Source organism: Sturnus vulgaris, chromosome 4 (genome assembly GCF_052056855.1).
Source record: "Sturnus vulgaris isolate bStuVul1 chromosome 4, bStuVul1.hap1, whole genome shotgun sequence".
NCBI classification, from domain to species: domain Eukaryota; kingdom Metazoa; phylum Chordata; class Aves; order Passeriformes; family Sturnidae; genus Sturnus; species Sturnus vulgaris.
The window spans coordinates 72,968,711-72,981,504 of record NC_142246.1 but is presented as its reverse complement, the minus strand read 5'-3'; the positions used below and the strand labels follow the sequence as shown (position 1 = coordinate 72,981,504).

The 12,794-nt window shown below is 59.4% G+C and overlaps 2 protein-coding genes and 1 long non-coding RNA gene across 5 annotated transcripts; 1 reads left to right on the top strand and 2 right to left on the bottom strand.

The window, feature by feature from the left end:
• Nucleotides 1-10: 10 nt before the first annotated feature.
• On the bottom strand, nt 11-2,185 carry DCTN6 (dynactin subunit 6). Its single transcript, XM_014884946.2, has 7 exons — nt 1,980-2,185; nt 1,758-1,822; nt 1,574-1,679; nt 922-1,010; nt 682-729; nt 438-580; nt 11-344 (listed from the first exon to the last, which is right to left on the bottom strand). The coding sequence occupies exons 1-7, from the start codon at nt 2,000-2,002 to the stop codon at nt 246-248; spliced, it is 573 nt and encodes a 190-aa protein (XP_014740432.1). The 5' UTR covers nt 2,003-2,185; the 3' UTR covers nt 11-245.
• A 3,751-nt stretch (nt 2,186-5,936) lies between these two features.
• On the bottom strand, nt 5,937-9,981 carry LOC106858344 (uncharacterized). 3 transcript variants are annotated; one of them, XR_001403749.2, is made up of 7 exons: nt 9,744-9,981; nt 8,521-9,598; nt 8,019-8,158; nt 7,782-7,916; nt 7,245-7,309; nt 6,470-7,059; nt 5,937-6,301 (listed from the first exon to the last, which is right to left on the bottom strand). It is a non-coding gene; the product is annotated as an uncharacterized LOC106858344 (long non-coding RNA). The 3 variants fall into 3 exon arrangements; XR_015803483.1 differs by having other exon boundaries at nt 5,937-7,059; nt 7,782-7,919; XR_015803482.1 differs by having other exon boundaries at nt 5,937-7,059.
• On the top strand, nt 6,771-11,466 carry GC (GC vitamin D binding protein). The gene is made up of 12 exons (XM_014884945.2): nt 6,771-6,956; nt 8,045-8,114; nt 8,554-8,686; nt 8,777-8,988; nt 9,179-9,311; nt 9,428-9,522; nt 9,735-9,864; nt 9,966-10,168; nt 10,450-10,582; nt 10,675-10,772; nt 10,974-11,106; nt 11,187-11,466. Exons 1-12 carry the CDS (start codon nt 6,848-6,850, stop codon nt 11,238-11,240), a joined length of 1,503 nt encoding a protein of 500 aa, XP_014740431.1. The 5' UTR covers nt 6,771-6,847; the 3' UTR covers nt 11,241-11,466.
• The last annotated feature ends 1,328 nt before the right edge of the window (nt 11,467-12,794 follow it).

The following is a 12,794-nucleotide window of genomic DNA, read 5'->3' as shown; positions in this document are numbered from 1 at the left end:
GGCTGCCTCGGACAGCACAACGGGATATTTTATTGCCAAAACAAAGCACGAACAACTGAGTTAATGCGTGAGGGACAACAGACTCAAAGCAGGTCCGAGATTCCCGGTGGAAGATAAATAAATTACACAAACAAGCAAGAAATCATTTGATGGAATGAGGATGTGGAGACCGGATGCTTCCCGGATTGTGTAGTGCTTCCAAGGACCAAACACCCAGCCAGGCACTGGAAACATGAGGTGGGTGCTCAGCTCTTGACAGGGGTGGATGAGGCCTTCATGGTCTTCTTCAGGTGGTGGTAGTTGGGCAGGATCTTCATCAGGAAATCCAGCTGCAGCGTCTGGGGCTGGAAAGAGAGGCAGGGGAGGTGAGGGAACAGCCCGAGGGCAACAGCCCGAGGGGGACAGGAGGTGGCGGTGTGTCCCCCCGTGTCACACACCTGTGGCCGCTCGGTCTGCACACGCCGCAGGCAGTCGGCCCCGTAGATGACGGTGTTCTCCGGGATCACCTCGTAGGTGTTGACGTTGCAGCAGGCCCCGATGATGCAGCCGCTCGTCAGGATCACGTTCCTGCCAACAAACGCTGCCGGGGAGAGGGAGAGAGGAATCCCTGTAAGCATTGTCCCCACAGCATTTATAGGAGCAGGATCTCAGCAGGGCCAAAGGTACTGAGCCGACAATTACCTTTGGATTCAATGACGTTGTTGTCTCCCACCTTCATCGCTTGGGAATCTACAGGTCTGTGTTAAGTAAAACTAAAATGCTTTGCTTTTTTTCCCAACAGGTGAAAAACCCGCATGCCAATTTCAAACCACCACCCAGCCCTGGGCCATATGAACCCTGACAGAGTGCACAGATGCTTCCCCCTGGAGGGATCCAGAAGCACAGTGTGCCACATGGTTTGTTACTGCACAGCAAGGATACAGCACCCGACCTCAAAAACATTGTTGGTGCCAATGACCATGGGCTTAGGCTCCACATCCTCACTCTCTGGGGTAATATTTTCAGGATACCTGCAAGGAGGAAGAACAGATTTCCATGTCTGAGATCACCATGACAGTGTTCTTTGTGGCAGCTCAACTTTGTGACAGACTGAAGCCACAGATATCCCACCCACTTGAGCAGGACTGCCAGAATTCTTCTACTCTGAGAAGGATTCAGAAGGAGGACTTGGCAACCATGCAGTATCTGAAGGGGGCATAGAAGGAAGCTGGAGAGGAACTCTTTGCCAAGAACTGGAGTGACAGAACAAGGAGTAATGGGCACAGATTTAAAGAGGGGAAAATCAGGTTAGATATATATAAGAAAATCTTTACTGTGATGGGGGTGAAATCCTGGAATAGGCTGCCCGGGGCAATACTGGCTGCCTCAGGCCAGGTTGGACAGGGTTTGAAGCAACCTGGGATTTTGCAAGGTGTCCCTTCAAACACTCAACATTTGATGATTCTGTGATTCTGTGGCTTCTCCCCAAGCCATAGTGCCACATGTGTACACAAAAGCACGAACCTTGGTGAATTTTTTTTTAATAAACTCTACCTCCCCAGGGATTTAAGCCCCCCCTGGGTGTTCCACAGACCCATTGATGATGAGAGCCTGCTCCTCGATCAGGTTCCCTTCTCCGATGACAATAGGCCCCGCCTCGGCGATGATGCGGGCCTTGGGATGGATCACGGTCCTGGGCCCTGCGGGGACAGCCCGGCGTCACCCCACGCCCACACCCGGAGGGGGCACAGGGCGGGGGTGGGGGACAGGGCCCTTACCGATGGTCACGTCCCCGCGGATCTCGCTCTCCACGCACACCACGGCGCCCGGCGCGATCTTCACGCTGCGGGGAGCGACGGGGCGGTCACGGGGGGTCAGCCCGGGGATCGGGCGGGGATGCGGGGGGGATCCTGCATCCCGGGCTGGTTGTGGGAGGGATGGGGGGAGAAGCGGGAGGAAGCGGGAGGGATCGGGAGGGATCCGGGGGCATCGGGACCCACCTCTTCTGCGCCTTCTCCGCCATGTCCGCGGCCAGCGGCGCCTGCGCGGGGCGGAGCTCCGGGGGCGCGGGCGGTCCCGGTCCCGGCGGCGCCACCGCCCGGCCCCGAGCGCTCCGCCCGGAACACCGGGAACAGCGGGAACACCGGGAGGGGCGGGGCCGGCCAGGTGAGGAAAAGGGATCGGAAAAGCTCTCGGCTGAGCTGGGCACCTGGAAAGAGAGACCGAGTCCCGTGTTCGGGGCTCAGAGACGGTCCTGCGTGGTCGTGCTTAAGGAAGAGACACCAGCTCCCGTGTTTGGGGGCACCAGGCTCATTCGGCCCTTTTTAGGGTCCGGAAAGAAATAAATCAGGCTCCTTTTTAAATTTTTTTCTTTCAGAAACAGAGACAAAGACCTGTGCTTTTTTTTTTTTTTTTATAAGAGGCGGGGAGCTCCACGTCCTGCGTTTTTGACACATGGGCTGTCTTAGGGGTGTGAAACAGACTCCTGTCGTGTTTGGGGCGTGCCAAAGGAGGCAGTGTAAGGCTTTGCTCAGAGAGCCCAAATCCTGCGTTTTAGGGGGTCAGGGCAGACCCTAGACTGGGGGGGGGGAGGGGGCCGGCCCTGGTGGGGCGGAGCGAGCAGCCCCCCTTGGGCGGGGCCGGCACAGGTGAGCGGGGCGGGCCTAACACAGGTGCGCGGGGCTCCAGGGCGGCTGCGCGGGGCGGGACCGAGGGCATTTAAACCCCGGAAACCGCCGCAGGCGCCATTTTCCCCCCAGAGCTGGCCCTCGGGGGCCCAGGTGAGGTTCTCTCTATCCCTCTTTTCTCCCCCTCTTACTTTTTACCCCTTTCCCCCCTAGTTTCCTATTCCCTCCTCTCCCTGCCCCTCTATGCACCTCCACCCCCCCACTCCTTTCCTTTCTCCCGCCCCTCGCTGTTATCCAACCCGACCCCCCTCTATTCCCCCTACCTCTCCTACCTGCATCCCTCTCCTCCACACCTAGCCTCCTCCTCTACCCCTCTGCTCCCCTACAAACTCTAACTCCTGCCTCAGTTCTTCCTTCTCATTCTTCATCCCCCCTGCCCATCCCGACCTTGCCTCCCCTTACTCTCCCCTCCTGCTCTTCTGTGCCCCTCTTACCCTTCCCTTATCCCACCTTATTTCTCTTATCCCTCCATTATACCCCTATCTCTCCCTTATCCTCTGTATCTCTCCCTTCTCTGTCCTGTCTGTCCCTTGTCCCTTTGTTTGTTCCCCCGCAGCCGCGGGGTTCGGGGTGCCGGATAATAAAGCCCAGAGGGCCGGAGCCGGCGCCCCTCGCGGGAATCCCCCCACGGGGCCGGAGCCGCTGTGCGGCTCCCCCCACACACAACACTGCCCCACAGTGCCGGCTGTCCGGCTGTCCCCACATCACACTGGGGGGGCGGGCATGGGGGGTCGGGGGGGGGCCCCCTCCTCAGGAGGGGGTGCTGGGGTGGGTGGGGGGTTTAGGATGGGCCCCCTCGTTAGGAGGGGGTCCGGGGGGGGGTGGGGTGGGGGGGTGGGAGGGGCCCCCTCCGGAGGAGGGGCCCCTGGGGAGGGGCGGGGGGCGGGCCCCCTCCGGAGGGGGGGGGCCGGGGGGGGAGGGGTTGGGGGGTCTGCCCCCCCAGCTCCTCCCACCCCGGGCCCTCCCCTCCGGAGGGGCCCCCGCCCCCTGAGCCCCTCCCCAGGACCCCCTCCTCCGGACGGGGCCCCGTGGGGGGGGGGGGGGGGTCAGGAGGGAGGGGGACTGCACTTGTTTGTAATAAAAATGTAATTACGGTTCAGAGTGACGTGACCCCTTCTGCTACCCCCCCACCCACCCCCCCCCCCCCCCCCGGGGCCCCGTCCGGAGGAGGGGGTCCTGGAGAGGGGCTCAGGGGGCGGGGCCCCTCCGGAAGGGAGGGCCCGGGGTGGGAGGAGCTGGGGGGGCAGACCCCCCAACCCCTCCCCCCCCGGCCCCCCCCTCCGGAGGGGGCCCGCCCCCCGCCCCTCCCCAGGGGCCCCTCCTCCGGAGGGGGCCCCTCCCACCCCCCACCCCACCCCCCCCCGGACCCCCTCCTAACGAGGGGGCCCATCCTAAACCCCCCACCCACCCCAGCACCCCCTCCTGAGGAGGGGGCCCCCCCCCGACCCCCCATGCCCGCCCCCCCAGTGTGATGTGGGGACAGCCGGACAGCCGGCACTGTGGGGCAGTGTTGTGTGTGGGGGGAGCCGCACAGCGGCTCCGGCCCCGTGGGGGGATTCCCGCGAGGGGCGCCGGCTCCGGCCCTCTGGGCTTTATTATCCGGCACCCCGAACCCCGCGGCTGCGGGGGAACAAACAAAGGGACAAGGGACAGACAGGACAGAGAAGGGAGAGATACAGAGGATAAGGGAGGCACGACAAGGGAGAGATAAGTGGATAAGAGAGCGAGTGAGACAAGATAAGAGAAAGAGGCAAAATATGGAGGAGACAAGGGCAATAAGGAGGCATGAGGGAGACAGGGAGGGTACAGGGGAGCTGGAGGGGAGGATAAGGGGAGGCAGGATCGGGATGGACAGGGAGGGTGAAAGGACGAGGGGCAGAAAGGGGGAGGCTGGAGGAGTAGAGGGGAAACAGAGGGTGTCGGGTTGGATAGCGGGGAAGAACGGCGAAGGAAGGAGGGATGGAGGTGGTTGGGGTGCGGAGCAGGGCAGGGAGGGGAGGCGGTTTGGGGGGACACGGGGAAGGACGGTAGAGGGGGAACGGAGGAACGGGAGAAAAGCAGAAGGAGAGAGAAGCAAAGAGAAGGCGAGAGGAGAGAGAAGCAGAAAGAAGAAGAGAGAAGTAAAGAGAAAGAGAAGCAGAAGGAGCGACAAACAGAAAGTAGAACAGAGGAGAGAGAAGGACAGAAGCAGAGAGAAAGACAGAAAATAACAGAAGAAGAAAGGAGAGAGAAGAACCTCACCTGGGCCCCCCGAGGGAGCCCGGACGGGCAGCACCAGCCACCTCCGAGCGCTGGGGGGAAAATGGCGCCTGCGGCGGTTTCCGGGGTTTAAATGCCCTCGGTCCCGCCCCGCGCAGCCGCCCTGGAGCCCCGCGCACCTGTGGCCCTGCCCTGCTCGCACCTGTGCCGGCTTCGCGCCGCGCACGCGCTCTGTTGTCCCGCGCTGCGCACGCGCCCCGTGGCCCCGCCCCGCACTCGGCGGCCCCGCCCCTCTCACCTGTGCTGGCCCCGCCCCTTCCCGCGCGCTCCGTGTCCGCCAGAGGGCGCCCTCCGGTCCCGGTCCCGGTCCCGGTCCCGGTCCCGCCTCGATGCTCCCGCCCGGGGAGAGGCGGCACCGCCCGGTACCCCCGGCACATCCCAGCGCTGCTCGGCCTCGCACCCCGGCCCCATTGGCGGCCCTGTCGCAGCGCCCCTGCCCCGCACTCTGTGGCCGCGGCCCTCACACCTGTGCCGGTCTCGCCCCGTGTCCCCGCACCGCTGTCCCGGGGACATCGCTCGGGACCCTCGCTCGGCGCTGTGCGAGCCCCGGCCCGGGGGCTGCTCCCGGTGGGGACCGCTCGGAGCCCGGCGCGCTGAGGCGGGGCCGTGACCGCTCCCGGGGTGCGAGACCGAGTCCTGCCGGGGTCCGTCTGGGGTCCCGGGCGCTGCCGTCTCTCCCCCGGAGGGTGGGTCGAAGCGGCATCGGTACCGGGCCCGGGATCGCCGCGGGTCGGATGTGCCGCTCTGGGACGGGCGCTGGAGCCGAGTCCGGCGCTGCCGCTCCTGCCTCGGCTGCGGGGAGCCGGGCCGCGGAGATCGGCGGTGATTCTCCGGTGCAGACGCGGAACCGCGGCCAGGACCGGGCGCGGCTCGAGGGGCTCGGACCGGCACCCGCTTCTCGGGGAGCGGCCCTGGCTCCCGCAGCCCCGAGAGCGACTGTGGGCGCTGCCCCCCCACCCTCCCCATTACATGAAAGGATGACAGGAAAAGTTAGTCCAAGAGAAGAGCCCATTCCACGAGTTCCGAATTATTTATTTGCACTTTTCACACATAAACCGTCAAGAACAAGACATGGTTATCTCCTGCATCTGCAGCTCACTGTCAGTGCAGACCACTGGGAGAAAAAACTGAGTTCTTCCATAAAAACCACAGTCTATATCATCAGCCTAGGGGATGTGGTGTGAGAGGGAGCGCCTGGTCTCAAGGGGAGTGCAGGATGCAGGGGGAAGCTGAGCAGATTTGGGGGCCGGGGTCTCAGTGCAACAGTTGGATCTCCATCCCTCTCTGTTTGCTTTCCTCTCATCAATTTCCCAGGCAGGACCAGTGAAAATTACTTGAGCTGGATCTTCTCCTCTTCCTAAGCTTGTCTTAGGACCCTAGAATATGAAAACGTTGCGTTTTCATTTTTCTAGGGACAAAGGCAAGGCTGCACTGTAGGGAGACCCTATAGAGCTCTATAGCACTCGCCGCAGAAATCTGGGATGGGGCTGCAAAGCCAGAGACCCCAACCCAGCAGTGTAAGGAATGAAATCTGGAGCACACACCTGGGGATGAGGTGCAGTCTGGAGCTGAGGATAACAGCCGGCATTTCCCAGCAGCACCAGCAGGTTTGGTGTGCTGACATCCCCAAAAAAGCGTCTCCTTCCTCGGGATCAGGCCCTGTCCCGAGTACACAGAGCTTTCCACTCACAGGGTGCACTGAAAGCTTTTTATTCTCTTGTCATTCGTGTTGCTCCCAGCATCCTTCACACACATCCTGAGGTTGCACGGCCACCCATCCCTGTTTTCCCAAGTTAATGATTTAAACAGAGTGGATTTCTGAGGCGCTGGCACCCGGGCCCCAGGGGGCAGGCCAAGGATGCTTGCCCTCTGGGATTAATGATTCTCCTGGCTGCTGACACTGCCTCCATAAAAACGCCGGGATGGGACTCCCGGTGCCGCTTCCCGGCAGGAGGAGAGGAGCCAGCTCCAACATGAGGGCAGCTCTGGCCCTGCTGCTGCTCTTGGCCGCTGCAGATGCGATGCACCGAGGTAAGGGTGTGATCCTGGTGCCTTGCTGGCCCCTGGGATAGGGGCATGGGGCTGTTCCAGTGGCTGTTGGTGGCCTCCCCTCTCCCAGGCTGCAGCCAAACCACTGGACAGGAGCAGAGAGGAAGGGAAGGGGTGAGATGATGCTTTGGTGTCCAGGATGCCGCTTTGGGGTGATGCTGGAGGAGCAGGGAGGGGGAGACAGATCTGCAGGATCAGCTCCTTCTCTTTCTAAAGAAAAACGGGATTTCCTGACCCCCCTGACAAGCACTATTCCTCTGTAAAACTCACCCCTTGCTGGAAACGATGCTCTGCTGCTCTTTTCTGCCTTCTCAGCTCCACAGGCAATCACCCACCTGCCAAAAAAACACTTAAAACTTACCTCTCCCACATGGCTTTAGAACAAAAAAAGTTGGGACCAACAGCCAACAGTGCTGTCAGGAGAGAGACCTGCCCTTTCCACAGCTTCCCCTTTTTTGGCAACCCTCTGCCTATGCCCTACTCTTCCATTCCCACCAGAGAGATATGAGCCTCAGGGTCACAGCCCAAGCCACTGTGTTTTGTGGAGGTGACCCTGCCCCACACTGTAATCCCAGGAAACACCCCCGGTATCAGTGTTTACCCTGCTGGTGCCGAAGTCTGACCCCCACAGAGTCTGTAACACAAATCGATTGCGTTTTTCCAGAGATGACAGCATTTCTGGCAATGTTTCCACTGCTGGCTGCTCTGTGGACCTGGCCCCAGAGCTCCCAGCCCTCATGGTTTCCAAGCCCTGTTAGAAAAACCAACCCCATGTATTCCATACTCAAAAACTGCCATATTATTTACCTGTAGCTCTCCAGCTCCAGAGAGAGTTTTCTCCCTGCCCCTTTCCCCGGCTGCAGAGATGGAGCAGCAGCCTGGATACCAGGGATGCTTCTCCCAGACTAGCTGTGCCAACATCTCCCCAGGGACCACCAAATCCTACTTGGAAAAAGAAGTAATGGAGTGAAAAAAATGAACAAACCTCAAGTGAATAGAGCAGTGTGTTCTCTGGTGGCAGAGCATTCCTTGTTTCCTACTCACAATTCCTCCTTCTCCTGCATTTTCAGGGAAAGCTTATGTCCGGGACAAGGTCTGCAAGGAGTACAGGGTGCTGGGAAAGGAGAACTTCCGAACCCTGTAGGTATCTCGTGCTGCTGGTGCCCTCTCAGGATGCTTGACACCTGGGCCAAGAACAGAAAACAGTAAATAGAAATCTTGGAAAAGGGATGATGGATTCAATTAATCAAAAAGGGGAGATGCAATTCAACCCCTGGACTCTGATTGCTTTTAGCAGGAGAAAAGTTTGATTCACTGCTGAATTCCTCAAAATCAATTAAGTACCTAAATAATTAGGAAGTCTAACAGAGCTGACGCATAGTCCCCTGTAAGTGGCAGCCCCCAGCCTGGAAGCTGTTCCAGTTCTTTCCTGGCTGTTTTCCAAGGAATATGCTGTTATTTCTCACAGTACCACAGCCAGCACTGTAAAACCCATTTAGGCAGGACAGTGCTGTAACATGAGTTCTGATTGAAGATAAAGGCTCACCTGGCTCTCCCTGTCCTTGCTCCCTGCTCCCAGGACCATCATTGCCAACAGCCGGAAATATTCCAACGGCACCTTTGAGGAGATCGGCCACCTCGTCCGGGACATCGTCTCCCTGGCCGAGAAGTGCTGCGCCGACGGGGCTGACCCCTCCTGCTACGATGCTGGGGTGAGACTGACCAGAGATGGGTAATGGACCCCAAACGGGAGCTGGGATAGGACGGGGTGGGGTGGCCATAACCTCTTCTCTCTCCTGCAGTCCACGGCGCTGTCGGTGAAATCCTGCAGAGCAGACTCGCCCTTCCCGGCGCATCCCGGCACGGCCGAGTGCTGTGCGCACCAGGGGCTGGAGCGGAAGCTGTGCCTGGCTGCCCTGCGGCACCCGCCCCATCCCCTGCCCCGATACCTCCAGCCCTCCGACACGGAGCTCTGCCAGGCATTCCGGCAGGACCCCCGGGAATTCGCCGATAGGTGAGCCAGGGTGGGGAGAGCATCCTGCTGAGCCCAGGTGGGTGCTGCCACCGGCCAGTGCCATCAGCTGACAGCTTGAGGTGGTACCTGGAGAGGGCTCCCATCCCTGGACGACCCTAACGCTTCCAAACCCCACTCATGCTCCAGATCCCCTGATCCCAAAGGTCTCCTTATCCCATCTCTGCCACAGGTTCCTTTATGAGTATGCCAGCAGCTACAGCCAGGCTCCCCTGCCTGTGCTTGTGGGCTCCACCAGGACCTTCCTCTCCATGGTCTCCACCTGCTGCATTTCCTCTTCACCCACTCACTGCTTCCTCAAGGAGGTGAGACCCTTGGGAGAGCTCAGCTCGCCCCCATCCTCACTTCCTGGGGAGCCAGGCAAGCCCTGTGTTAATGGCCCTGGGAAGAGGAGGACATTTCCAGTCTCTTTTTGTGGCAGAAACTGGAGAGGAAAACCCTCTCCCTACTCACCCTGACGTCAAACCGCATTTGCTCCCGCTTCTCTGCATATGGGAAGGACAAAGTCAGCTTCAGGTACGGGGGGAAATGGCCTCTCCATCCTGGAACAGGGGCCGGGCTGGGAGAGGGTTCCTCCCTCTTTCAGCAAATCCTGTTGGCAGACAGCATTCAGAAATATAAGCTGTAATTCCGCTGTAAATCCCTGGAGCTGCTCCATGCACAGCACAGATGCAGAGCAAGCCCTGCGCTCCCCATCCCCTCCCTCCCACACACCCTGTGCTCCCCAGCTACCTGACCTCGCTGGCTCAGAAGGTTCCCACTGCTTCCTACGAGGACCTTCTCCCCCTGGCTGAAGATGCTGCCGAGGTGTCTTCCCAGTGCTGTGACTCCACGGCCGAGGACTGCATGCAGAAGAAGGTAGGGGAGGCTGGATCCCACCCCAAACCAGCTCCTGAGTGCCAGCAGGAGCTCAGGGAGCTGAGGGGACCTGCACATCCCCTGCTCCTACATCCCTGCAGCTGCTGGAGCACACGACCAAAGTCTGCACCGCGCTGTCGGGCCGGGACGGGCGCTTCGACGACTGCTGCAAGGGGAAAAACCTGATGGAAAACCATTTCTGCATCCTGGCCATGCTCCCAGCCCCTGCTCCCAAGCTGCCAGAGCCCTATGAGCCGACCAACAAGGAGCTGTGTGGCAAGGAGGGGGCTCTCCACGCCACCAGGTGAGTGGGACCCACGGCAGCCAGGGTGCAGTCATGGAATAGAACCATTTAAGTTGGAAAAGACCCCCTAAGATCATCGAGTCCAACCCATTCCTGACCCTGTTCCATGCTTAGGTTATTATGGGGATAACCAGGGGAACACCCCCAATTCCCTCAGGGGAATTTGTGCCACCAGGCAACGCCAGGGGCTGCACAAAGATGCCAACAGCTGCCTCCATCCCGTTCTGAGCAGCACCCGTAATAAAAAACAAATTCCTGCGACCGCTCGTTTCCCGCTCCAGGTACCTGTTTGAGCTGGCACGGAGGCACCCCTGCCTCCCTGATGCCGTCCTGGCCAAGCTCTACGACTTCTCCGGGAAACTTCGGGGGGAATGCTGCTCCACCAAGGACCCCTCCGCCTGCTTGGACGGCAAGGTGAGTGGTGTGGGGGCTCACCCTGTTCCCCCTCATCTCGAATCCTCGCAGAGGCTTTTCCCAGCCTGCTAACTCCCACCCTCTGCTCCCAGCGCAAGCGGATAGAAGCAGAGGTGTTCCCCTTCCTGGAAAACGCCAACCAGCTCTGCGGGCACTACCACAAGCTGCCTTTCCTCGAGTTCAAGAAGAGGTAAACCTTTGCCTTCCCCCCCCCAAAAAAAAACCCAAAAAACCATAAAACACCCACCTGGATCACTGGGTGCAAGCAGAATTCGTCCAAGCTGTTGAGGGTGCCAAACGGAGCCACCCACGCGCGCATCCCGCCTCCCCAAAATCCGCGTGGGTCCGGAATGCCGCGGATCCCGCAGTAACCGCGCTCCCCACGCCGCAGGCTGCGGGAAACCCTGGCACAGGCGGAGCCCGAGGCCAGCCCGGCGCATCTGGAGCAGCTGCTGGAGCAGCGAGTGTCCTTCGCCTCCACCTGCTGCCTCCCGGAGGCTCCCCCGCTCCTCTGCGCTGCCAAGGTACCGCCATATCCCCTCCTGCCCCCTGCGGGACTAGACCCGCTCCGGGGCTGCCCCTCGGCTCTTCTCTCCTTTCCCAGGTGAGCTCGGACCTGGGAGAAGTGTGCAATAAGGAGTCCTGCCTGCTGGGATAGTCCTGCCCGGAGCTGGCAGCAGGGATCGCTCCTCCAGGCGCGCACGGATGGAGCAGGACCAGGAGGCTGAGCTCTGTGAACACGCAGGACCGGGGGACATCGGAAACAGGAGCAGCAGGGAACTGAGCTGGAGGATGTCCGGCAGATGGAAGACGTCACCGAGCCCACAGCTCCCTGCCTCCCTTGTAACCCTGCAGACAAAATAAAGACGATATAAGTCCCCTCACTGCTGCTGAGAAAGCTTTGTGCACCCTGGGGGCGGTGGGAAAGATGCGCCTGCACAGGCAGGGAGAGCTCCCAGCCCTGATCCTGGGAGCTAAAGCTCTAAAAAACGAGCAAAACCAGGGAAAATACTCATCAAACGCCCCCAGAGACAGCAGTCTGGGTGTTGGGGTATTCAGCTACCTGGAAGCAACATCCCAGCACCTGCGAGGGGATCCTGGGCACTCCCAGCCCCCCTGCAGCCTCCCCACCTGCCCAGGTCAGCACGGGTGGGGTTTGGGGGTGCTGCAGGTGAAGAAGCCCCGCGTTGGGATGCAGGAGGATGGCAAACCCAGCCCAGAAAACAACAGGAAAATCCCCTGAGCCCAAATGTGGAAGCTCTGTGTGCAACAAGTACAGCAAGGGAAGCAGATAAGGACACCTGGGTGCACAGAGATGAACCAGAGCGATAAAACAGAGCCAAAACCAAGAACTCCCTGTTCAGGCCAGCTCATCTCTTTTCTGGGGAACATTGACAGCCTCTGAATCACTGCTGACTTCCCTGTAGTGTGAGAAACAAGATGGATTTGGCTGGCACGGTCCCTGTCCATCTCTTCCCAGAGCCCCTCTTATTTTGGGGTACAGACCTAAACAGAAAGGACAACTTGGTTTTAGTTAGTTTGTTTTTTACCCCAAAGATCCCACTGACCTGGGACTGGACCTGCTGCACTGGAGCAGCAAAACCACTGATGCCAAGGCACTGGATCCACCCACCTCCCTCATGTTACAGCCTGCCTTTGGCATTTATTTTCCAAAATATTAATTTCCAAGTTTCCTATCTATTTCTAATTTTTTCCAATTAATAAGTTGGGTTTCAGCTTGTTCTGTTGGGGTGAGTGACCCACACCTCATTCCTGTACTCAGGTTTTCATCCTTCCCATTCTGGATGCACAGGGTAAGGCCTGACAATTCCAGTGACCTGAGATTCTGAAGAAAACTGGAGAAACGCCATTAGGCCAGCCAAGGACATCTCTGCCAGGTGACACCATCACTACTTTTAGGGGGGAAAAGCCACTCAAAAACATTCAACTGCTGTTCAAAACAATAAAAATCATAATCTCCTTACTAAAACCAGATTCCTTGGAAAGTTCAGGCTGCTCCTGCCTGATGCCAGCCAGCATCACCTCCCCAGGGATTTCATCCTGTCCTTGCCAGCCTGGGCATAAACCACTTGGCTTTTCCACTCTATTGCACCAGGGATTTCTATTTAGGTTTTGAGATAATAATTTTCTTTTCCAGCTCTCATTCCTCCTGCTTCAGCACCGTGACACCCACAAGGTGGATTCACCTCCT

Excerpts from the sequence above, each read along its gene's own strand:
- GC (XM_014884945.2), top strand. The coding sequence starts at position 6,848 with ATGGGACTCCCGGTGCCGCTTCCCGGCAGGAGGAGAGGAGCCAGCTCC. Across the intron at positions 9,312-9,427 it reads CTCACTGCTTCCTCAAGGAG|AAACTGGAGAGGAAAACCCT; the intron begins GTGAGACCCTTG and ends TTTTTGTGGCAG. Across the intron at positions 9,865-9,965 it reads AGGACTGCATGCAGAAGAAG|CTGCTGGAGCACACGACCAA; the intron begins GTAGGGGAGGCT and ends ACATCCCTGCAG.
- DCTN6 (XM_014884946.2), bottom strand. The coding sequence starts at position 2,002 with ATGGCGGAGAAGGCGCAGAAGAG. Across the intron at positions 1,823-1,979 it reads GCGGAGAAGGCGCAGAAGAG|CGTGAAGATCGCGCCGGGCG; the intron begins GTGGGTCCCGAT and ends CGCTCCCCGCAG. Across the intron at positions 730-921 it reads TGTTTTTGAGGTCGGGTGCT|ATTCCCAAGCGATGAAGGTG; the intron begins GTATCCTTGCTG and ends ACAGACCTGTAG.